Genomic DNA, 20937 nt, shown 5'->3' with positions numbered 1-20937 from the left:
GTTTATATCAAAAACCCATAAATTTTTATTATAAAAAATTCAACGTTATCATTAGGTAGCATTTTCTAATTTTCTACAATCCTCTATTTCTATCTTTCTATAACAACAGTAATATTCTTCAGTTTTATAAACTGCTCATTTAAAAAAATTCAATTTTTTGCTTCTTGACAAATGAAATAATTTTTACAAATTCGATGTTGATGCTCAACGAATCTTTTTTTTATTACACAAAAGTAATGCACATTAATTATATATATTTTTTCAGTTATGCTCTGTAAATTGAATTTTTATTAATCGTAAGAGCTTTAAAAAATTCACAAAATATTGTAATATTCAGACAATTATATAAATCAAATATTTTATATATATTATAAAAAGATCACATGTGCACAACTTACTAGAACTCAAAGTTTTCAAAATATCAAGAGGTTGCGAATACTCTAAATCTCATGGGGAAAAGAGGGTTGTGTGGGCTTGAAGATCAACTTTCCAGTGTCGCTGCAACAAAATTCATAATATATAGAAGTCATCAATCACACTTATAGCCCGCTAAGTTATAATATTGATATTGAATTGAATGCTATCACTCGTATGTGTACTCCCATTATAAACAAAATGCGTGAAGGATACTGCTCAGGTGTTGGGATCGAATGGCGGTGCAAGTAGTAGATGATAGATTAATTAAACACAACACTGCAACAGACAAGAACAGACACTCATCATTGAAGCAATCAAATTATGTACAATCAAAATGTTATTTATAATCAAGAATTATTATATTATTTGTAATTGTTTATAATTAAAACAAATTTTTAGTCAGAAAGAAAAATCTCACACAGTATATGTTTATGATATTTATCATATTGTAGGAGAAGTAATGCAAGCAAAATATATATTGTTAAATACAGATAAATTATTGATTGATGTGTGACTTACCTTCGATATTGATGAAATCAGGCTGATTCGACGCGTTTTTATACGAAACGGACGAATGTAGCAGGAAAAGTGTCACTCTGCTTCGCGAAGCGAGATATTGTTGTTGATGACTTTTGAGGTTAGATAATCTGTCAAATCGGCAATCACGACTGTGGCCAGTGTGGCCATCATCATGGATTACACGGTAATTCTTATGTACCTTAAACTAGCCAATCACAAGTTTTCTCCGAAGAATGAAATAACTATGATTGGTCAGTACCAATTGTAACTATGGATGTTACTATATCCGATTAAAGGGGAAGCACAGTGTGTGTTTCCCGCTTATTGATAACGTGACATTGTGATTTCGTGTGAAGACTAATCCAGACCAGAGACCAAAAGGAAAGGTTAATTATATTTCATCGATATTGGAGGTAAGGTTAAGAAAGAAGATTGCGTTTCTTTACGTAATATTTTTATCTATTCCTAATTTGAACAGTTGTCAATTAAAATTTCGGTTCGCAGGTTAGAGTGACACTTTTGTGTCCTGTACATTGTGTGAATATCAATCTGAGGTGAGTCATATTTTTTTAGACTATCATAATATTTTATATAACGTGTGTCTGAAACTGCATATGTGTAAATATAAATTTAATTAAAACAGATTATTTTTTTTTAGAAAAAAAGCTTAAAATTATGAAGTAGTCTATTTAAAAATCTCGTACAGATCTCTTGCAAAATTTTATTAAGTACATACTATAAAGTGTCACATAGTATCCCACACAACACATGGACGTCCTTCGAACAGCCGATTTATGTCCTGAAATATCCTGTTTATGTTTCTGTATTTCGGCCGTCCGCAGGATGTTCGAAGGATGTACTTTGGACGTCTCGTTATGTTATGTATATGTATTATATTATCTGACTGCGATCGGTGCAGATTCAATTATAAGAATATAGATAGATACATACATTAATGCATTAATCATAATTGCATTCATTATATATATTTGGAAATTATGTCGATCTAATTTCTACATATGTCTTCTTTATATCCAAAGGACGTACGGTTTATTAATTTCATATGTAATTTTTTACTTTAAAAATCAATATTTTTACTCAATTTTATGTTAAAAAATCATATATTACAGTATTTTTAATATTTACAGAACTGATCTTGTTGCATGCAACTTTACATAAATTTCTTTTAATCATTGAACTATACTCTAACTGGAATGGGCACTAGTCGCCAGAAAACGTGACGAGAGAGAGAGCCATTTCGAAGGGCCACCTCTCTTTGTCAGTACAGTCACGTTAGAAAGTTTTGCAGTACCGGCACATGAGAATAGATATTTTTAAGTAACTTTTTAAGTAAAAGTTAATTTCTTCCTTGTTTCCACGAATTCCGTTACATGCTGTATTAACATGAAAACAAAAAAGAAATTTAACTTTTGAGTAGGAATGTAAGGTGAATGCTGACGCATGCGCAGAGGACGCTTAGAAAAAGAGAGGTGGCCCCTTGCATCATGCTATTTCTATCACGTTTTCCGCTTACGGACGTTATATGGCAGTGCCCATTCCAGTTAAAGTATAGTTCAATGCTTTTAATAGAGGAGAAGAGGGTATTATGGCTACTGTCAACAATATGGCTACCCCTATTATCTTCGTTATTATTAGGTGACGTTATTCTAACAATTGCTTATGGGCTTATTCATTTAGTAGCCTGCCGTTTTTTTAGTGATGCTAATATGCTAGTACGTAATAACTGACAATTGTTATAAGGTCTTTTTACTTTCGATTTAACTTATATTCAGTTGTACACTTTTCGAGTTATACAAAGTTAAAACAATAAATGTATGATTTACGAAATAGTTGTCCATAATATATTTATAACATATTAAAGGATGATGTAGTACTGTTGGCAAAAGAAAAAGGGAAGATGAGAAAAATGATAAGAATAAGAAAATATATGGAAAGGAAGAAGTTGACAGTCAGTGTGAACGAAAGTAAAATAATGAGGATTCAGAAAAGAAGGAGGAAGAGGTGAAGGAAGTATAAAATGAGGATTCAGAAAAGAAGGAGAAAGAGGTAAAGAAAGTATAATGCTATATGGGAAGGAAATATGGGGTTGGGAAGAGAGGGAAAAGGTGGTGAAAAAGATATAAGAAAAATACATAAGATAAACACTAGGACTAAATTGGAGAACACCAAGGTACATGTTAAGAGAGGAAATTAAATGGGACGAGAAAAATTGATACATGGAAGCGGGAGTAAGTTAGCGAGAAGATGTCTAATAGAGATAAGAAAAGGAAAGTTGAGAGAAAGATCAAGGTGGAAAGAAAGAAGAAAAAGATTCTTTGAGGAAAGAGGATTTGCGGTAGAACAGAAAAAAATTTAGAGAAGAAGATAAAGAGGGATAGTGATAAAGGAAGAATAAAGGAAAGAGGATAAAGCAATACAGATAAGAAAGTTTATAACAGGATATATAATAAAATAAAGGTCGAAAGTAGTAAGAACATTTAAATAAAAGAAAAGATGAAAGAATGATAAGAGCGAGATTTAGGCTGGGGAACGAGCTAAGAGAGGGGAGATACTGGGAAGGAGTAGAAGAAAAAAATGCAGAAGACCAGCGACATGGTTTGTAACATTGAGTCCTGGCGAATGGGAGTGGAATGATTTAGGTGAATATATTCGTGAAGTAAATGGATGGCATAATGATTCGTCTTGTATCAGTGTTCTCGTTGCCAGAGATCCCGTGTCAACATCGAGATTTCTCGATAATAAATTTCGGGCGATGCTTGATTTTATTTGTTCCGAAGATCATCCGATCGGAGAAGTTACACATTACTTTTGGCGGCGAGAATATCAAGGCAGAGGCATCCAACACTTTCATCTGTTAATTTGGATAAAAGATGCTCCAATTATTGGTGAATCATCTGTTGAAGATGTTGCCAAATTTATTTTACAACATGTAAGTTGTAAAATGCCGGATAAAAATATTTCTCCAACATTGTATAAACGAGTCAATACGTATCAATTACACAAACATAACAATTATTGTCTTCGTTCTAAGAAAATGGGGCGTAAAGTTATTCGTGTATGTCGTTTTGGTTTTCCTCGTGTTATTACGGAAACGTTAATCATGAAAGACGTTGTAAGTTCGATAGCAGGTAGAAAAAAATTAAAGCCTAGAAGTAGGCTTTATGATCTTCCTCGAACAGATAATGAAGTTTATGTAAATGATTATAATCTTGTTGTTCTTACTGCGTGGGAAGGAAATATGGATATACAATTTGTTGGTGAAAACTCAACATTGCTTACTTGGTACGTTACTAAGTATGTAAGTAAAGCAAGCAAGTGTGAATTATCTGAAAATATCCTTGAGAGTAAAGATCAGAAAAATAAATCAGTGGCAAGTTGTCTCTGGAACGTTGATTTACGATTCTTAAATCATAGGGAATGTGGAGCTCTTGAAGCTGCCGATACATTGCTAGGCATTTCTTTATACGGAACTGATCCAGCAACGACTATTAAATGGCTAGATGTTAATAAAATACGATACAGAAGAGTCAAAAGTTGTAAGGAAGTTCAAGCTCTTGATGAAGAATCAAAAGACATATTTTGTCCATCTATGATAGACAATCATTATCCGAATAGACCAAAGGAATTTGAATCTATGTCTTTATATGAATTTGCACAATGGCATGATATTACGAAAATCAAACCAAAAAGTAAAAATATTACATTTTACAAGATAGATAATGTTTATTATCTTAAACGGCGACAGCGTGCATATCTTATTAATCATTATAGATATGATGTCAATACTAGGCCGGAAGATTATTTCTTTGCATTACTTCTTATGTTTCAACCATGGCGGAAAATAGAAGAGCTTAAAAATGGTTGTGATACTTATGCGGAATCATTTCACACTATAAAATTACATCTCGTTGAGGCATTGCAGTATCACGAAAGAATGGAGGAATTGAAAAAAGCATTCGAAACTGCGAAGGAATTAGTTCAACAACAGTTAGACGAAAAGCAACAGCATGTGTCTCAGGATGATCCTGATAATCCGATAGGTGTTCAAAATGTTCAAGCTGGTGAGGCAATGCAAGATTTTAAAGATCTTGGTAATAAATGTAACGAAGAGATCGATATGTCTCAAATTATTTCAAAACTGAATGTAGACCAAAAAAGAGTATTTGATAGAGTCACTAGTAGTGTAATGTCAAATGAAAAATCGTCACTACGATTATACGTTAGTGGAGAAGGAGGTACTGGTAAAAGTTTCTTAATTAAAACTATTAAATGTTGGATAAAACAAAATCTCAACAAGGATACTGCTATAGCGGCACCTACCGGTATAGCAGCGCTTAATGTAGATGGTTTGACAGTACATAGATTGCTTCAATTACCTGTTGAACATGGTCATACTCCCAAGTATAAACAATTAGCTGATCATGTATTGAAAGTTTTACGAGCTGATCTCAAAGATGTCGTCCTTTTTATAATTGACGAAGTATCAATGATATCGAATTTGACTTTGTTGTATATACATCTACGATTATGTGAAATATTTGATACTACTGATTGTGATGATGGCTGGTTTGGTCAAAAGCATATTCTTTTATTTGGAGATTTGCTTCAATTACCTCCTGTACACGAAGAACCTGCCTTTGTCAAATTATCGAATGAAAAAATTCAAAAGTTTCTTGGTTCCTTAAATGCTGTTAATTTATGGACTACTTTATTCGAGTATGATGAATTAACGATCAATATGCGTCAACAAGGAGACGTATCTTATCGTGAATTACTCTCGAGAATTCGTATTGGTTTATCGACGAATTCTGATTGCGACATTCTTGAAAAAAGAAAATTATCTTTTAAAGGTGAATCTTTCGAAGCAAGATTAAACGAAATATGTGATTTTATTGAAAGTTTGCCTTCTGATACCGTTTGTTTATTACCTACTTGTCATATGTGTGACGTTCTTAACACTGCGATGTTAAGTCGTATTGCTTCAAAAGAAATATTATTAATTGCTGAAGATGAGATTGACTGTATTCCATATATAAAGAAAAAAGTTAAAAAGGTATTGTCGAATAATGATGAAGATACTAGTAGAACAGCTGGCCTTTCCAAACAAATTTCAATTAAAATTGGAGCGAAAGTAATGATAAAACGTAATATCGATGCTAGTTTGGGCCTTGTAAATGGCACAATTGCTACAGTTATTTCAGTTGTACAGGATACGTCAACTGATTACATTGAAGGGGTCAAACTTCTTTTGCCGTCTGGTTCAGAATATTTAATTGAAAGACTGAATGTCAAGTTTCCAGTCATGGATGGAGCATATGTTATTAGAAAACAATTTCCATTAACTTTGAGTTATGGTATCACCATTCATAAAAGTCAAGGTTTAAGTTTACAAAATGCCATTATGGACATAGGTAACTCGGTATTTAGTTGGGGTCAGACTTATGTTGCTTTATCCCGAGTAACGTCTTTAGATGGATTGCATTTGATTAATTATGATCCTTCGTCGGTAGTAGCCAGTGAAGAAGCGATTCTCGAATATAATCGTTTAAAGAAGTTAAATAAACCAGAAGCAAAAATTATTAATGTATCGAAAGAACGTTTCCGTAAAGTTAAAGATGTACCATGGACATTAGGGAAAACAATTATTTCCGTTCAACAATCAGCTCAAAAACAAGTTGAACAGAGTTTTGGTAATTGGATTATACATGGTTTCGAAAATACTGACAAAATTTCGTGCTATGCGAATGCTCCATTGCAATGTATATTCCATTTAAATATTATTAGAAAACAATTGTTTAATTTTGATAATTTGGATGTTTTAAGTACATTAGCGCATCGATATGAAAACGGAATGCGCAATTTGAATACCTGTACAATACGAAAAGATTTAGGAGACTATTTTTCGACTGATACTAAACGAGATGCGTTTGATTTTCTTAACGCTCTTTGTACAAAATATGATTTTATAAAAAATTTGGTAGAGCATCAAGTTATTTCTACTAGTCGATGTAAAATATGTAGTTACGTAAATGCTAATAATTATAATCAGGTGATCCTTTCAATTCCTATTAGCAATGTGAAGAAAAAAAGTATTAATCTTAATGATTTACTGAATATTTCATTTTTACGTTTGTCTGATTCTGAGAAATTGTGTGAACGTTGTGGAGAAAATATGTCAATTAAGAATGAAATAACATGGACCAAACAGATATTTATTATCCGTTTAATTTTATTTTCATTACAAAACGGTGTATTAGAGAAGGTACCACAAAAATTGAATTTAACTGCTGTTCCGACAAGTAAAATATTAATATCTGGTCAAGAGTTTAAAGTTATGAATGCTGTATTTCATCACGGTTCATGTATCCAAAACGGTCACTTTACAAGTATGTGTAGAGAAGGATCATCTGGTAAATGGTTTGAAAGTGATGATATGCAAGTTACAAAAAAGCAATGGCCTAGGGGTGCTAAAGATATTTATATATTATTTTTAGAAAAAGTTGGTAGTAAATAAATATCAGTACAAAATTACCTTTTCAAAAAAAGGTAAAAAAAAGGCGGTATTTATGTGTGCGCGCACCTTATTTTTAATTTTTCCTAAAAACACAAGTGGTACTATTTCTGTATTTTAACAGAGAAATTTTTCTATGCTAACCCATGTGGTACTCTCTTTAATTCTATACAAAACCTAAGTAATTCTATTTTTGCATTTTCATTGAAAAATCTTCCTATTCCTAACCCAAGTAGTATTTACCCAAGTGGAACTATTTTTGTATTTTAACAGAAAAATTTTTCTATGCTAACCTATGTGGTAATTACGTTTAACTTTAAGTCTACAAAAGTATATTATTGCTTAACACTACAAAACGCGTGATATCAGTACAAAATTACCTTTTCAAAAAAAGGTAAAAGAAAGGCGGTATTTTTGTGTGTGCGCGCACCTTATCTTTAATTTTTCCTAAAAACACAAGTGGTACTATTTCTGTATTTTAACAAAGAAATTTTTCTATGCTAACCCATGTGGTACTCTCTTTAATTTCTATACAAAACCTAAGTGATTGTATTTCTGCATTTTCATTGAAAAATCTTCCTATTTCTAACCCAAGTAGTATTTACTTAAAAATTCTTCCCAAAAAATGTATGAAATCTTTAAATTGCGCCATTTATAAAGAGAATATGTTGCTTTTTGAAATAACTGCTGTATTTACTTACTATTTCTAACCCAAGTAGTATTTACTTAAAAATAAATATTTTTTATTTATTTAATACAACTTAAATGTATTCTTTCCAAAAAATGTATGAAATCTTTAAATTGCGCCATTTATAAAGAGAATATGTTGCTCTTTGAAATAAATGCTGTACTACTTTTAACAAATAAAATGCAAGTGATAGTATCTTTATTTTTTAAATAAAATCCAAGTGGTATTAATTCCTTTCTAAATAAAATTCGAGTGATACTATCTGTGTATTTCTATTGAAAAATTTTTCTGCTTTAACCTAAGTAGATGTACATAATTTTAAAAAGTTTCAAAGGAATATATAACATTTAATCTTAAAGAATTAAGGAAAAAACAGAAATGAGAAAGTTTTATTAAAATATAAAATTTTTTAACTACAAAAAATTGCCGCTGCTAGATGTTTAAATATCTAAATAAAATGTTGTAAAATATTTATTATAATAGTTATGGTAACTTAGATAATTATAATAATTTTCAATGTTACTTGTAAAAATTATAATGATTTACAATGTTACTTGTAAAAGAAACAAGTGTTGAAGAAATTTACTCATTAACTTACTTCGCGTAATTACTTTATTTTATAACGCATATCTTACAAGTGTTACATTTATCGCATTCTTTCTTATGTCAATTCTTTTCATTGCTTTTCTTATCTAGCAGCGGCAATTTTTTGTAGTTAAAAAATTTTATATTTTAATAAAACTTTCTCATTTCTGTTTTTTCCTTAATTCTTTAAGATTAAATGTTATATATTCCTTTGAAACTTTTTAAAATTATGTACATCTACTTAGGTTAAAACAGAAAAATTTTTCAATAGAAATACACATATAGTATCACTCGAATTTTATTTAGAAAGGAATTAATACCACTTGGATTTTATTTAAAAAATAAAGATACTATCACTTGCATTTTATTTGTTAAAAGTAGTACAGCAATTATTTCAAAGAGCAACATATTCTCTTTATAAATGGCGCAATTTAAAGATTTCATACATTTTTTGGAAAGAATACATTTAAGTTGTATTAAATTTAAGATATTTATTTTTAAGTAAATACAGCAGTTATTTCAAAGAGCAACATATTCTCTTTATAAATGGCGCAATTTAAAGATTTCATACATTTTTTGGGAAGAATACATTTAGGTTGGATTAAATAAATAAAAAATGTTTATTTTTAAGTAAATACTACTTGGGTTAGAAATAGGAAGATTTTTCAATGAAAATGCAGAAATACAATCACTTAGGTTTTGTATAGATAAGTAAATACAGCAGTTATTTCAAACAGCAACATATTCTCTTTATAAATGGCGCAATTTAATGATTTCATACATTTTTTGGGAAGAATACATTTAGGTTGGATTAAATAAATAAAAAATATTTATTTTTAAGTAAATACTACTTGGGTTAGAAATAGTAAGTAAATACAGCAGTTATTTCAAAAAGCAACATATTCTCTTTATAAATGGCGCAATTTAAAGATTTCATACATTTTTTGGGAAGAATTTTTAAGTAAATACTACTTGGGTTAGAAATAGGAAGATTTTTCAATGAAAATGCAGAAATACAATCACTTAGGTTTTGTATAGAAATTAAAGAGAGTACCACATGGGTTAGCATAGAAAAATTTCTTTGTTAAAATACAGAAATAGTACCACTTGTGTTTTTAGGAAAAATTAAAGATAAGGTGCGCGCACACACAAAAATACCGCCTTTCTTTTACCTTTTTTTGAAAAGGTAATTTTGTACTGATATCACGCGTTTTGTAGTGTTAAGCAATAATATACTTTTGTAGACTTAAAGTTAAACGTAATTACCACATAGGTTAGCATAGAAAAATTTTTCTGTTAAAATACAAAAATAGTTCCACTTGGGTAAATACTACTTGGGTTAGGAATAGGAAGATTTTTCAATGAAAATGCAAAAATAGAATTACTTAGGTTTTGTATAGAATTAAAGAGAGTACCACATGGGTTAGCATAGAAAAATTTCTCTGTTAAAATACAGAAATAGTACCACTTGTGTTTTTAGGAAAAATTAAAAATAAGGTGCGCGCACACATAAATACCGCCTTTTTTTTACCTTTTTTTGAAAAGGTAATTTTGTACTGATATTTATTTACTACCAACTTTTTCTAAAAATAATATATAAATATCTTTAGCACCCCTAGGCCATTGCTTTTTTGTAACTTGCATATCATCACTTTCAAACCATTTACCAGATGATCCTTCTCTACACATACTTGTAAAGTGACCGTTTTGGATACATGAACCGTGATGAAATACAGCATTCATAACTTTAAACTCTTGACCAGATATTAATATTTTACTTGTCGGAACAGCAGTTAAATTCAATTTTTGTGGTACCTTCTCTAATACACCGTTTTGTAATGAAAATAAAATTAAACGGATAATAAATATCTGTTTGGTCCATGTTATTTCATTCTTAATTGACATATTTTCTCCACAACGTTCACACAATTTCTCAGAATCAGACAAACGTAAAAATGAAATATTCAGTAAATCATTAAGATTAATACTTTTTTTCTTCACATTGCTAATAGGAATTGAAAGGATCACCTGATTATAATTATTAGCATTTACGTAACTACATATTTTACATCGACTAGTAGAAATAACTTGATGCTCTACCAAATTTTTTATAAAATCATATTTTGTACAAAGAGCGTTAAGAAAATCAAACGCATCTCGTTTAGTATCAGTCGAAAAATAGTCTCCTAAATCTTTTCGTATTGTACAGGTATTCAAATTGCGCATTCCGTTTTCATATCGATGCGCTAATGTACTTAAAACATCCAAATTATCAAAATTAAACAATTGTTTTCTAATAATATTTAAATGGAATATACATTGCAATGGAGCATTCGCATAGCACGAAATTTTGTCAGTATTTTCGAAACCATGTATAATCCAATTACCAAAACTCTGTTCAACTTGTTTTTGAGCTGATTGTTGAACGGAAATAATTGTTTTCCCTAATGTCCATGGTACATCTTTAACTTTACGGAAACGTTCTTTCGATACATTAATAATTTTTGCTTCTGGTTTATTTAACTTCTTTAAACGATTATATTCGAGAATCGCTTCTTCACTGGCTACTACCGACGAAGGATCATAATTAATCAAATGCAATCCATCTAAAGACGTTACTCGGGATAAAGCAACATAAGTCTGACCCCAACTAAATACCGAGTTACCTATGTCCATAATGGCATTTTGTAAACTTAAACCTTGACTTTTATGAATGGTGATACCATAACTCAAAGTTAATGGAAATTGTTTTCTAATAACATATGCTCCATCCATGACTGGAAACTTGACATTCAGTCTTTCAATTAAATATTCTGAACCAGACGGCAAAAGAAGTTTGACCCCTTCAATGTAATCAGTTGACGTATCCTGTACAACTGAAATAACTGTAGCAATTGTGCCATTTACAAGGCCCAAACTAGCATCGATATTACGTTTTATCATTACTTTCGCTCCAATTTTAATTGAAATTTGTTTGGAAAGGCCAGCTGTTCTACTAGTATCTTCATCATTATTCGACAATACCTTTTTAACTTTTTTCTTTATATATGGAATACAGTCAATCTCATCTTCAGCAATTAATAATATTTCTTTTGAAGCAATACGACTTAACATCGCAGTGTTAAGAACGTCACACATATGACAAGTAGGTAATAAACAAACGGTATCAGAAGGCAAACTTTCAATAAAATCACATATTTCGTTTAATCTTGCTTCGAAAGATTCACCTTTAAAAGATAATTTTCTTTTTTCAAGAATGTCGCAATCAGAATTCGTCGATAAACCAATACGAATTCTCGAGAGTAATTCACGATAAGATACGTCTCCTTGTTGACGCATATTGATCGTTAATTCATCATACTCGAATAAAGTAGTCCATAAATTAACAGCATTTAAGGAACCAAGAAACTTTTGAATTTTTTCATTCGATAATTTGACAAAGGCAGGTTCTTCGTGTACAGGAGGTAATTGAAGCAAATCTCCAAATAAAAGAATATGCTTTTGACCAAATTTCTATTTACTCGACTCACTTAAAGATAACATGAACATACGTTACTGACTTCTGCTCTAACGGTTCTGCCTCACTTGCGCTCTGTCTGTCTCGGCAACAAGACCGTCGACGATGGCGAACGTCCATATAATTTCTGTTAAAATACTCTTCCAAGTAAGTCTTTTAATTGATCTATGACAAAAAATTCTTACAATTCATACAAAACAATAACTCCAGCGTCAACACACGAGAGAACAAACGTGGCAAAAACTACGCTTGAAAAATAAAATCTGCATATGAAGCCGTGAGTGATCGTGAGTTCTTCATCATGTAAGGAGGGAGGGAAAAAAAGTTGTGACTGCTTGGAGGACTCAACACCTACACACACACACACACACACACACACACACACACACACACACACACACACACACACACACACACACACACACAACATTCGATGCACCCGTTCGCCATCAAGAAAATATCATAGACGGTATGCAACACATACACACGATAATTTTTTAAAAAAAGACAGTTTAGGGAAAATTGTTATTTATAGAAATTTAAATCTAAGAGGAAAGAAAATTCTTTTGTAAAGAGATGAACTTTTAACTGTATTAATAGGATGATGAAGGCTAAGTAAAGCCAAAACGTTCCAATTATTGGCGACTATATTAATGTAATTGTAAATCCTGAATTAAATCAATTTTGCTCGTTAAATTGACCGTTTTCAACATTATACTTGTGTTTATTCACATTACGAGCGTTGCCTTATGCTTATTATTTAAATCAGAAATATCTAAAAAAAATTTTTAAACAATTAAAGTTAACAAGACAAAGAATATTAATTACGTTCAAAATAAATTAAAAACATTTGCCATGTGAGATGGTGTAATCTTATAATTATCATCAATATATTTAATATTTAGCATAATAATTTAATAAGTAACATATTGTTTGAAAATAATTTTATATAATGAATGTTACCTTCTAGAGACAACAGTAGTGATACTTTTCTTGCAAACTCTGTCCATTTACTCCACATTCGTGTATCATAATCAGGATATAATTTTTTAAAATCTGCTAGAAGCTGAAAAAAATAAAAATGACTGAAAATAAACTGTTCTTTATCACTAAAATAACATCTCCATAATGCAGATTTATGTAAGTATATTGAAACTTACTAATTTGTAGCCAGTTGACAATTGAAGAGCATTATATTCAATGATGTAATCATAAACGCTACCTGGTTCCCGTCGTAGCTGTGCTAATCTTACTTCGTAAGTAGCAGCGTCCCAGTATTCTTTTACTTCTTCATATGGTTCTTTATGATTACGAAACCACTCAAGCTTTCCCATCAAATCGTCGTTTAAAATTACATCTATATAAAATATAGCATTTGTATAATACTCTTATTTTGTGAACTATCAATTGCGATTATAGAAAATTATCTGCTATTTCGAAAGATTTTTAATTTATTCAGTTACTTTATTTTATATAGTACTAAACCTGATTCAAAATCTGTCGATTTTATCTTTCTTTTTTGCCTCAATCTACTTTTGCGTAAATGTTTAACATAATTTGTATACTTGTCATAAAGTTTGCCTTTAGCATTTACTTTTTTATCTTTTGAAATTCTTTTATACGGAATGTAATATGCCTCCTATAAGAATAAGTATATAAAAGTTTAACATTTAAAGCAACAATCGGACTATGTATATGGTATATATTTTTTCCTTTAGTAGTATTATATATCTCTACATCTTACATTTTCATCAATTTTTTAACTGTATCTTTTCTTAATTTTAAATTATAAATATTAAGAACTTGCTAAGAAATTTAAAAAATTTTAATTATATGGAAAGTTGAATTACAAACCTCAACTTCTCCTGGAATTGCACTTTGTATCTGCGAAGCTATTTCTTGAAATCGTTTTTGGGTTATTCTGGTACAGAAATATATTACATTAATATTATTGAAATAATAGTATAGAACAATAACAAAATAATAATAATAATACAATAATAACAATTATTTCAAAATGTAGATTGAACTCATACAGCACAGCATTGCAAAAACATTGTAAAATATTGTTGCAATGTTTCAGCAATATTTTGCAATGTTTTTGCAATGCTGTGCTGTACGGGAAGTAATCATTTTTGTTTTAGGAACATGATGAATGTATTTCATATGACAATTCCTCAACAAATGATAAAAATAAAACATACTTTTTGTTTTCATCTTCTTTCAGCTCATATTTTATAATCACTAAACAAAGTTTGTTTCTTGCCGAGTCTTTTAATTTATTATCCTGTACATTCAAGACAGCTGTAGCAGCTTTTACATCTAAATCTATGTCACAAAGCAGTTGAACAATCTAATATAGAAACACGAAACAAAAAAAAAGATAAACAACTACAGAAATGGTAAAATTAGTAACAGTAATAATATAAAAAGTAATAACAGTAAAAATATAAAAAGAATATTATTGTATATAATTACGTAATATTTAATAATTACTGTAATAAGCACATTACAACAAATAGTAGAGTCAATGTAATTAAAAATTGCATTACTTACATTTATTTTTGAATTTTCATCCTGCTCACAGTTTGCTTGCTTACAAGTCATCTTCATCTAAAGTTACTGCTTCAGAAGGCTAAGTAAGATATAATATAAAATATAAGCCATGAAAAAATAATAGACATATAGACTAATGCTGTTTGACTATAATATTTATAAATTAAAATATTTAAATAATTTTATTCAAAAGTTATAGTCAGATTTTTTAAATATTAAAGGATCTTATATTGGTACAACACAATATAGAAAATATTTAAAACTTGAAAGAATAGAATAACTTTTATAAACTAAAAATCTATATAATTTCATTTTCATTACCTTTGGTGTTGCTTCTTCTTCATCTATGATATCTGTGACAATGTTATCAAAAGTAATAACAGGCTCGTTATTTAAAATAGAAGAATAAACTTCATCTGGTGCATTTATTTCTTTTTGCACTATACAGGAAGAAGTTGACGCTGAACAAGTTAATGGCTAAAAATATTTAAAATAATTATCATAAACATTGTAAGAAAACTTAAGATATTTTAAGAGTGCCTTAATTTTTATGATTCTTAAAATGTAAATTCGATTATTACAACCTTTGTAATACCTTTGTAGATAGCAACTTAAGCTTGTGAATTTCAAGTTTATGACAAAACTTGGCTCTAGGCCCTGCCTTTGGTATTATATTTTGAAAATCGGATGCCTTCATAATTATCATAGCTTCATAATCAATTTCGTTGTCTATAAAATTAATAGCTTTAATTTAATAATATTAAAAAATGCAAAACTAGATTGCTTAGGGCGTATTCCACTTAACATTCGCAACGTATCATTTCATCCTTGTAGTTTATCAAATCTTAAACAGACAAATAGTGCTTGGAAGCGTTGCGAGCTTTAAGTGGAACACGCTTTTAGTACATGGCTGTGTAAGACATGGGCTGTGTTTGGATGTATACTACGAGTACGAAAATTTCATATGTCTATAATAATGATTTTTAAGGTTACATAACCCCAAAAACACAAATCTGTCAAAGATATCGTGCTATCTAGGAATATACATAATGTAAATTATATCACAACACAACCATTAACATACAACATACTAAATGAATAGCATGCATCAGAAACCGAATTTTCGTAAATATATTAAACTAAACGAACCTTTGAAGATTTCAATATATTCTTTAAATCCCCATTCACGAAATAAGTCCGACGTCTTCTTATTCATTTTTTATGCATCACTTTGTTTGTATAAACCGTATAAGCTTTCAATGAAACACCTACCAAAATTTGTATAACTAAATATAGCTTGTTAATTCAATCATGTTTGTTTTTTCCGTGTATATATCAAGTTAAACAAATTTTTCAATGGATCTTGAACGAAGACCAAGCGTGTCATTAGAATGTCATCGATTGAATGACATTCTTGTAACTGTTTACTTCGAATAGGCTGGACAACACATGTATGAAAAACTGCTACACAATAGCGCTCCAACAAGCTTATGCAAATCCAAATCCTTCGCTGCATTCATGAATCGCCTCGAGTAGATTTGTATGGAGTTTATCATACGCCCCATACACTGGCAGATCCAGTTGACTGAAACTGCAATTAGAGAATAGTTTTAGCCTAGTAATTTTGTATCAATTTAATTTCAGCCTATACACGCATATGAGGAAGTATTCAAAAATTTCTTTTTTCATATATTTACCAAGTATGTGCAGATGGAAGCCTGTCTGTTGACCTATCTTCTCTGTGAATTTGGAACTTTTGTACACCGTCCGTGCCTTCCAACGCAGCGAAACCTTGTAACGGCACTTTGAACGTACCAGGAACGAATTGTAAGAACTTCGCATGATCCGCTTGATCAAAACCTCGTAATGCACGCCAGAACTATTGAATCTGAATGGAAAAAAAATAACCAAATATAGTATAATTCAATTCTTCAAACTTAAGATAATAAAAAATATTAAAATATACCTATAAAGACGTAGCAGTGTATTTATGATGCTCAATATTTGCTTTAAGATCCTCGATATCTACATTAGGCAAGCTGCTGATCTATAGTTCAAGTCCTTGTTCATTAAATATGGAAATCAGTAGTTTCAGTATATCATAAAAGTCTTCCAAGAATGCATTCGACCTGTAGCTAGGAAGATTTAAAATATAAAAATAACGCAAAACGTAAAAACGTAATTACATAAATAGTTAAAGCAAATAATATCTTTCTACTTAATTTTGGAAAATTTACTTACTGCTTACGAATGGCTCCAGTTATTTTTATTTGACACACGAGCCTCTAATATATTCGAGTTTGGTCTCTTCTATAACAATAACTATATTAAGTCCATTTGGCCATCTTGCACATTGTTGACGCCAAATTCATTCACCTAGAAAAAACATATATATTTAGTTAGCAAAAAAGTAAGTTTTAATTAATAAATAACACATCTTCTGTGTTGGATCAGCTTTGGTCTAATTGAGCTTTATAAATTCGTCATTACAACAACGATGATCAGAGATGCTTAGATGTAGTTAAATAAATTATAATTATAACTGTAACAAATACTTAAAATGTTAATTTTTAATATTTGTTACAGATACAATTTATTTAACTACATCTACCCTTACGGAAATGAACTATTGGAAAAGCAATAATCACTATTGACTTACAATAATGATTATTCATTCTCTAATAGTGATTATGTAGCTTCTAATGATTGGATTCCCAGTAAACATTTTAACATGCAATGTATATACATTGCATATACTTCAGTGGATATTGTATGTTCTATGCACATACAGTGACACACAAACGACGTACATTGGATATCGTAGGTATATGCAAAAGCAACGCGCTGTATGTACACTGGACATCCATGCAATATACATGTGTATATTTGTCGAATGTTACATGTATATGCATTCTATGTACATTCAGTGCACATTCAATGTATATCCTATGCACATACAGTGATACGCAAACGGCGTACATTGGATATCGTAGGTATATGCAAATGCAACGCGCTGGATGTACACTGTATATCTATGCAATATACATGTGTATATTTGTCGAATATTTCATGCATATGCATTCAATGTACATTCAGTGCACATTTAATGTACATTCAATGTATATTCATTGTGCATTCTGTGTATATTCAATGTACGTCGTTTATGTATCATTGTATGTGCTTAGAATATGTCCTCAGATAACAATTTGACATTCAGTGTATATACATTGATATACATCAGTATGTAAATATATATATATATATATATATATATATATATATATATATATGAGATACTCACAGATGTATATGCAATGTATTATAATGAATGTCAAAATTTTCTAGGATATATTTTATACACATACATTGATACATAAACGACGTACATTGGATATTATATAGACATGTGCGAATGCTACGCGCTATACTGTACGTGTTATATTTGTACATTTTGAAGATATCCAATATACATCGTTTGTAAATCACTATTATACACACATAGAATATGTCAGTGACACAATATACATGATATATACATAAATTTAATTACGAAAATATCTTTTATGTACTTCCTTGCATGTATATATATTTCTATGTACATGTATTTACCTTAGAACAGAGCTCGGCAAGAAATGCACATTTCGCCCGATTTTCAGTTAACTCCGCCCAGCGCTCTTCCCTTACCTCGACGTCCCGTGCGCAGCCAACGAGCCGCGCGAGGCTCAGGACCGTGTCACCTCGCGACTCGCGATCGTATCGTGTCACCGGTCATCGGACCTCGAATACATATTTTTAATAGCTTTCCACATCACCCAGGGGGTACTATTATCGACGCGTTTTTTTTTAAGTGGTTTCCCCATTAGGCCTAATCCACTGATGAATGAGACGACCTTCTAATAGCTTGAATTAATTTAAAAGAAGCAGAATTTTAAATATTAAGTGAAATGAAAAATACATTCAGATTCACGACTTTCGGGCTTTTTTACAAGCGGCAGCAGGAACGTCGATCTGCATAATGCACGTAGCAAGACGCATAAGACGCGGTAAAGAATTGTCGCTTAAACAAGAACGTTTTTCATTTTTAATAAACTTCATTTTTGAAAAAGAAGTCTCACATAAATATGTGAATCCGAACATAGAATAAATTCGGAGTCCGAAATCTCGAAGCTTGGGGTAGGTTGATTTTGATAAAACGTTATAAAATTCTGCACCGGTTTCTTTAACCGTTTTCAGAGAAATATCATTTTGTAGGTCACATAATTCGTCCCGTAAATTAATCTGCTGTTCTACGATTGGCGCTGTAAGAGGATTCTCGAAAAGAATTAATTCTGTTCGAAGTTTTTCGAAGCAGGTGAAACGCGTATCGAATTCTTCTATAACAGTATCTACGAAATGAATATTTTCTTTAAAATTATAGCTACTGCCGTGTTCTTCGAGAAGAATCTGGCAAGATAATAGTACCCCCTGGGTGACGTGGAAAGCTATTAAAAATATGTATTCGAGGTCCGGTGACCGGTGACACGATACGGTCGCGAGTCGCGAGGTGACACGGTTCTGAGCCTCGCGCGGCTCGTTGGCTGCGCGCGGGACGTCGAGGTAAGGGAAGAGCGCTGGGCGGAGTCAACTGAAAATCGAGCGAAATGTGCATTTCTTGCCGAGCTCTGGTCTACAGGGTCTACTAGAGTCTACACTGAGTGTAGACCACTCCATTCGCGCATCACGAATTTACGTAACTTTGTTGCGTATCCGGTTTTAGTTCTCTCTCTCTCTCTCTCTCTCTCTCTCTCTCTCTCTCTCTCTCTCTCTCCCCCTCTCCCTTTCTCTCTTTTATTCGCAGCGCTTGAGAGGCTCTCTATTTTAACGGACGGAGCAGCAAGGAACTTCGATCGCCTGGGTAGCGTCCGTTTCGCGGAAATCGAATATACTTGAAATTCTCCGTTACTGCTCCTTCTATTGAGAGAGAGAGAGAGAGAGAGAGAGAGAGAGAGAGAGAGAGAGAAAACTGGAACCGGATACGCAACAAGGTTACGTAAATTCGTGATGCGCGAAAGGAGTGTTCTATAAAAAAGGAATGAGAAGAGGACCTTGGCATTTATCTTGGCATTTATCGACACGCAACATCTCGTTCGTAAACAGAATTTCGAGAAGTGCACTGAAAGAAAAAAATGATTGCAATTATTATAATTTAACTATAATTTATTTTTTGTGCTAACCATATAATTACAGTTGCTTTAATCATAAAAATTAGGTCAATGGTCTAATTTACACCGAGCATTTGATACGCGTATTAACTAGTAATTTTCAATTAAATTATCTTAATTTCGGCAATGAATTTAAAGAATAGTATATTAAGCTGGTACAATATGAATCGACATAATTAAATATATGTATTATGTATACATGCATCGTCGAAAATGCTCTGTGTAAACTACGCCAATAGAGACGAATCGAGAACACCTGCCTGCTCGCTCGCCCATGCAGATATTATAAAATATTTATTTTCCTTTTCGTTGATTTGCTTTCGCTTTTACTTATTCGCGCGATTCTCCTATTTACATTGCGATATATGACTGTGAAATACCAATTAAATGGTACAAGTTTAAATTTTCGAGGGTCATTACTTGACAATAGCGTTTCAATTATGTAAAAAAAATAGTATCAATGATATAAATGCTTAAAGTTGAAACCTTTTTGTGCTAACTATGGACCTCACAAAATGATGAAAAATGATGTCCTGCAACAAATTACCTTACTTGTAGAACAGCATACTACTGCCACTTATATAAACATGTGAAAAATATTAAGTCGGTTGATAGAAAGGTTTAAGGCTGAAACTTTTGTTTTCTATTAGTCTACATCGTGAAATTTGAAAAAAGCTTTACCTGCCATTTGTCTGATGAAACAGAGCCTCGGCAGAATCAAGCAAAGGTGCCGAGCGGCGAATTGCAACAATGGGAACAAGCGCGATACAGATTTTTGAATGCTGTATACGATTATTGATAACAATTTTGTTAACATTGTTTAAAAAACAAGTATACAAACAATGTGAATCAGGCAGCGTCATTTAATCAAGCCATCCATTTGTGGCTTTTAATTACTATAAGAACATCTTATGTGATACGA

General features: G+C 31.2%; 1 protein-coding gene and 1 long non-coding RNA gene across 2 annotated transcripts; both read right to left on the bottom strand.

The window, feature by feature from the left end:
- Positions 1–12807: 12807 nt before the first annotated feature.
- On the bottom strand, positions 12808–14865 carry LOC105207227. Its single transcript, XM_026134657.2, has 6 exons — positions 14815–14865; positions 14463–14611; positions 14113–14179; positions 13744–13897; positions 13419–13615; positions 12808–13324 (listed from the first exon to the last, which is right to left on the bottom strand). The coding sequence occupies exons 1-6, from the start codon at positions 14863–14865 to the stop codon at positions 13160–13162; spliced, it is 783 nt and encodes a 260-aa protein (XP_025990442.2). The 3' UTR covers positions 12808–13159.
- Positions 14866–15581: 716 nt separating this feature from the next.
- LOC105204479 lies at positions 15582–17264 on the bottom strand. Its single transcript, XR_003268762.2, has 4 exons — positions 17056–17264; positions 16781–16949; positions 16512–16702; positions 15582–16405 (listed from the first exon to the last, which is right to left on the bottom strand). It is a non-coding gene; the product is annotated as an uncharacterized LOC105204479 (long non-coding RNA).
- Positions 17265–20937: the final 3673 nt, after the last annotated feature.

This window comes from Solenopsis invicta, unplaced genomic scaffold (assembly GCF_016802725.1).
Source record: "Solenopsis invicta isolate M01_SB unplaced genomic scaffold, UNIL_Sinv_3.0 scaffold_257, whole genome shotgun sequence".
NCBI classification, from domain to species: Eukaryota; Metazoa; Arthropoda; class Insecta; order Hymenoptera; family Formicidae; genus Solenopsis; species Solenopsis invicta.
The sequence above is the reverse complement of the archived record's forward strand: the minus strand, read 5'-3'. Positions and strand labels throughout refer to the sequence as shown.

Bases quoted from the DNA above. Each gene is read 5' to 3' on its own strand.
- LOC105207227 (XM_026134657.2), bottom strand. From the start codon at position 14,865: ATGACTTGTAAGCAAGCAAACTGTGAGCAGGATGAAAATTCAAAAATA. The intron at 14,180-14,462 runs GTATGTTTTATT...TTTCTGTACCAG, and splicing joins AAAGAAGATGAAAACAAAAA to AATAACCCAAAAACGATTTC. The intron at 13,898-14,112 runs GTTTGTAATTCA...TTATTCTTATAG, and splicing joins CAATTCCAGGAGAAGTTGAG to GAGGCATATTACATTCCGTA.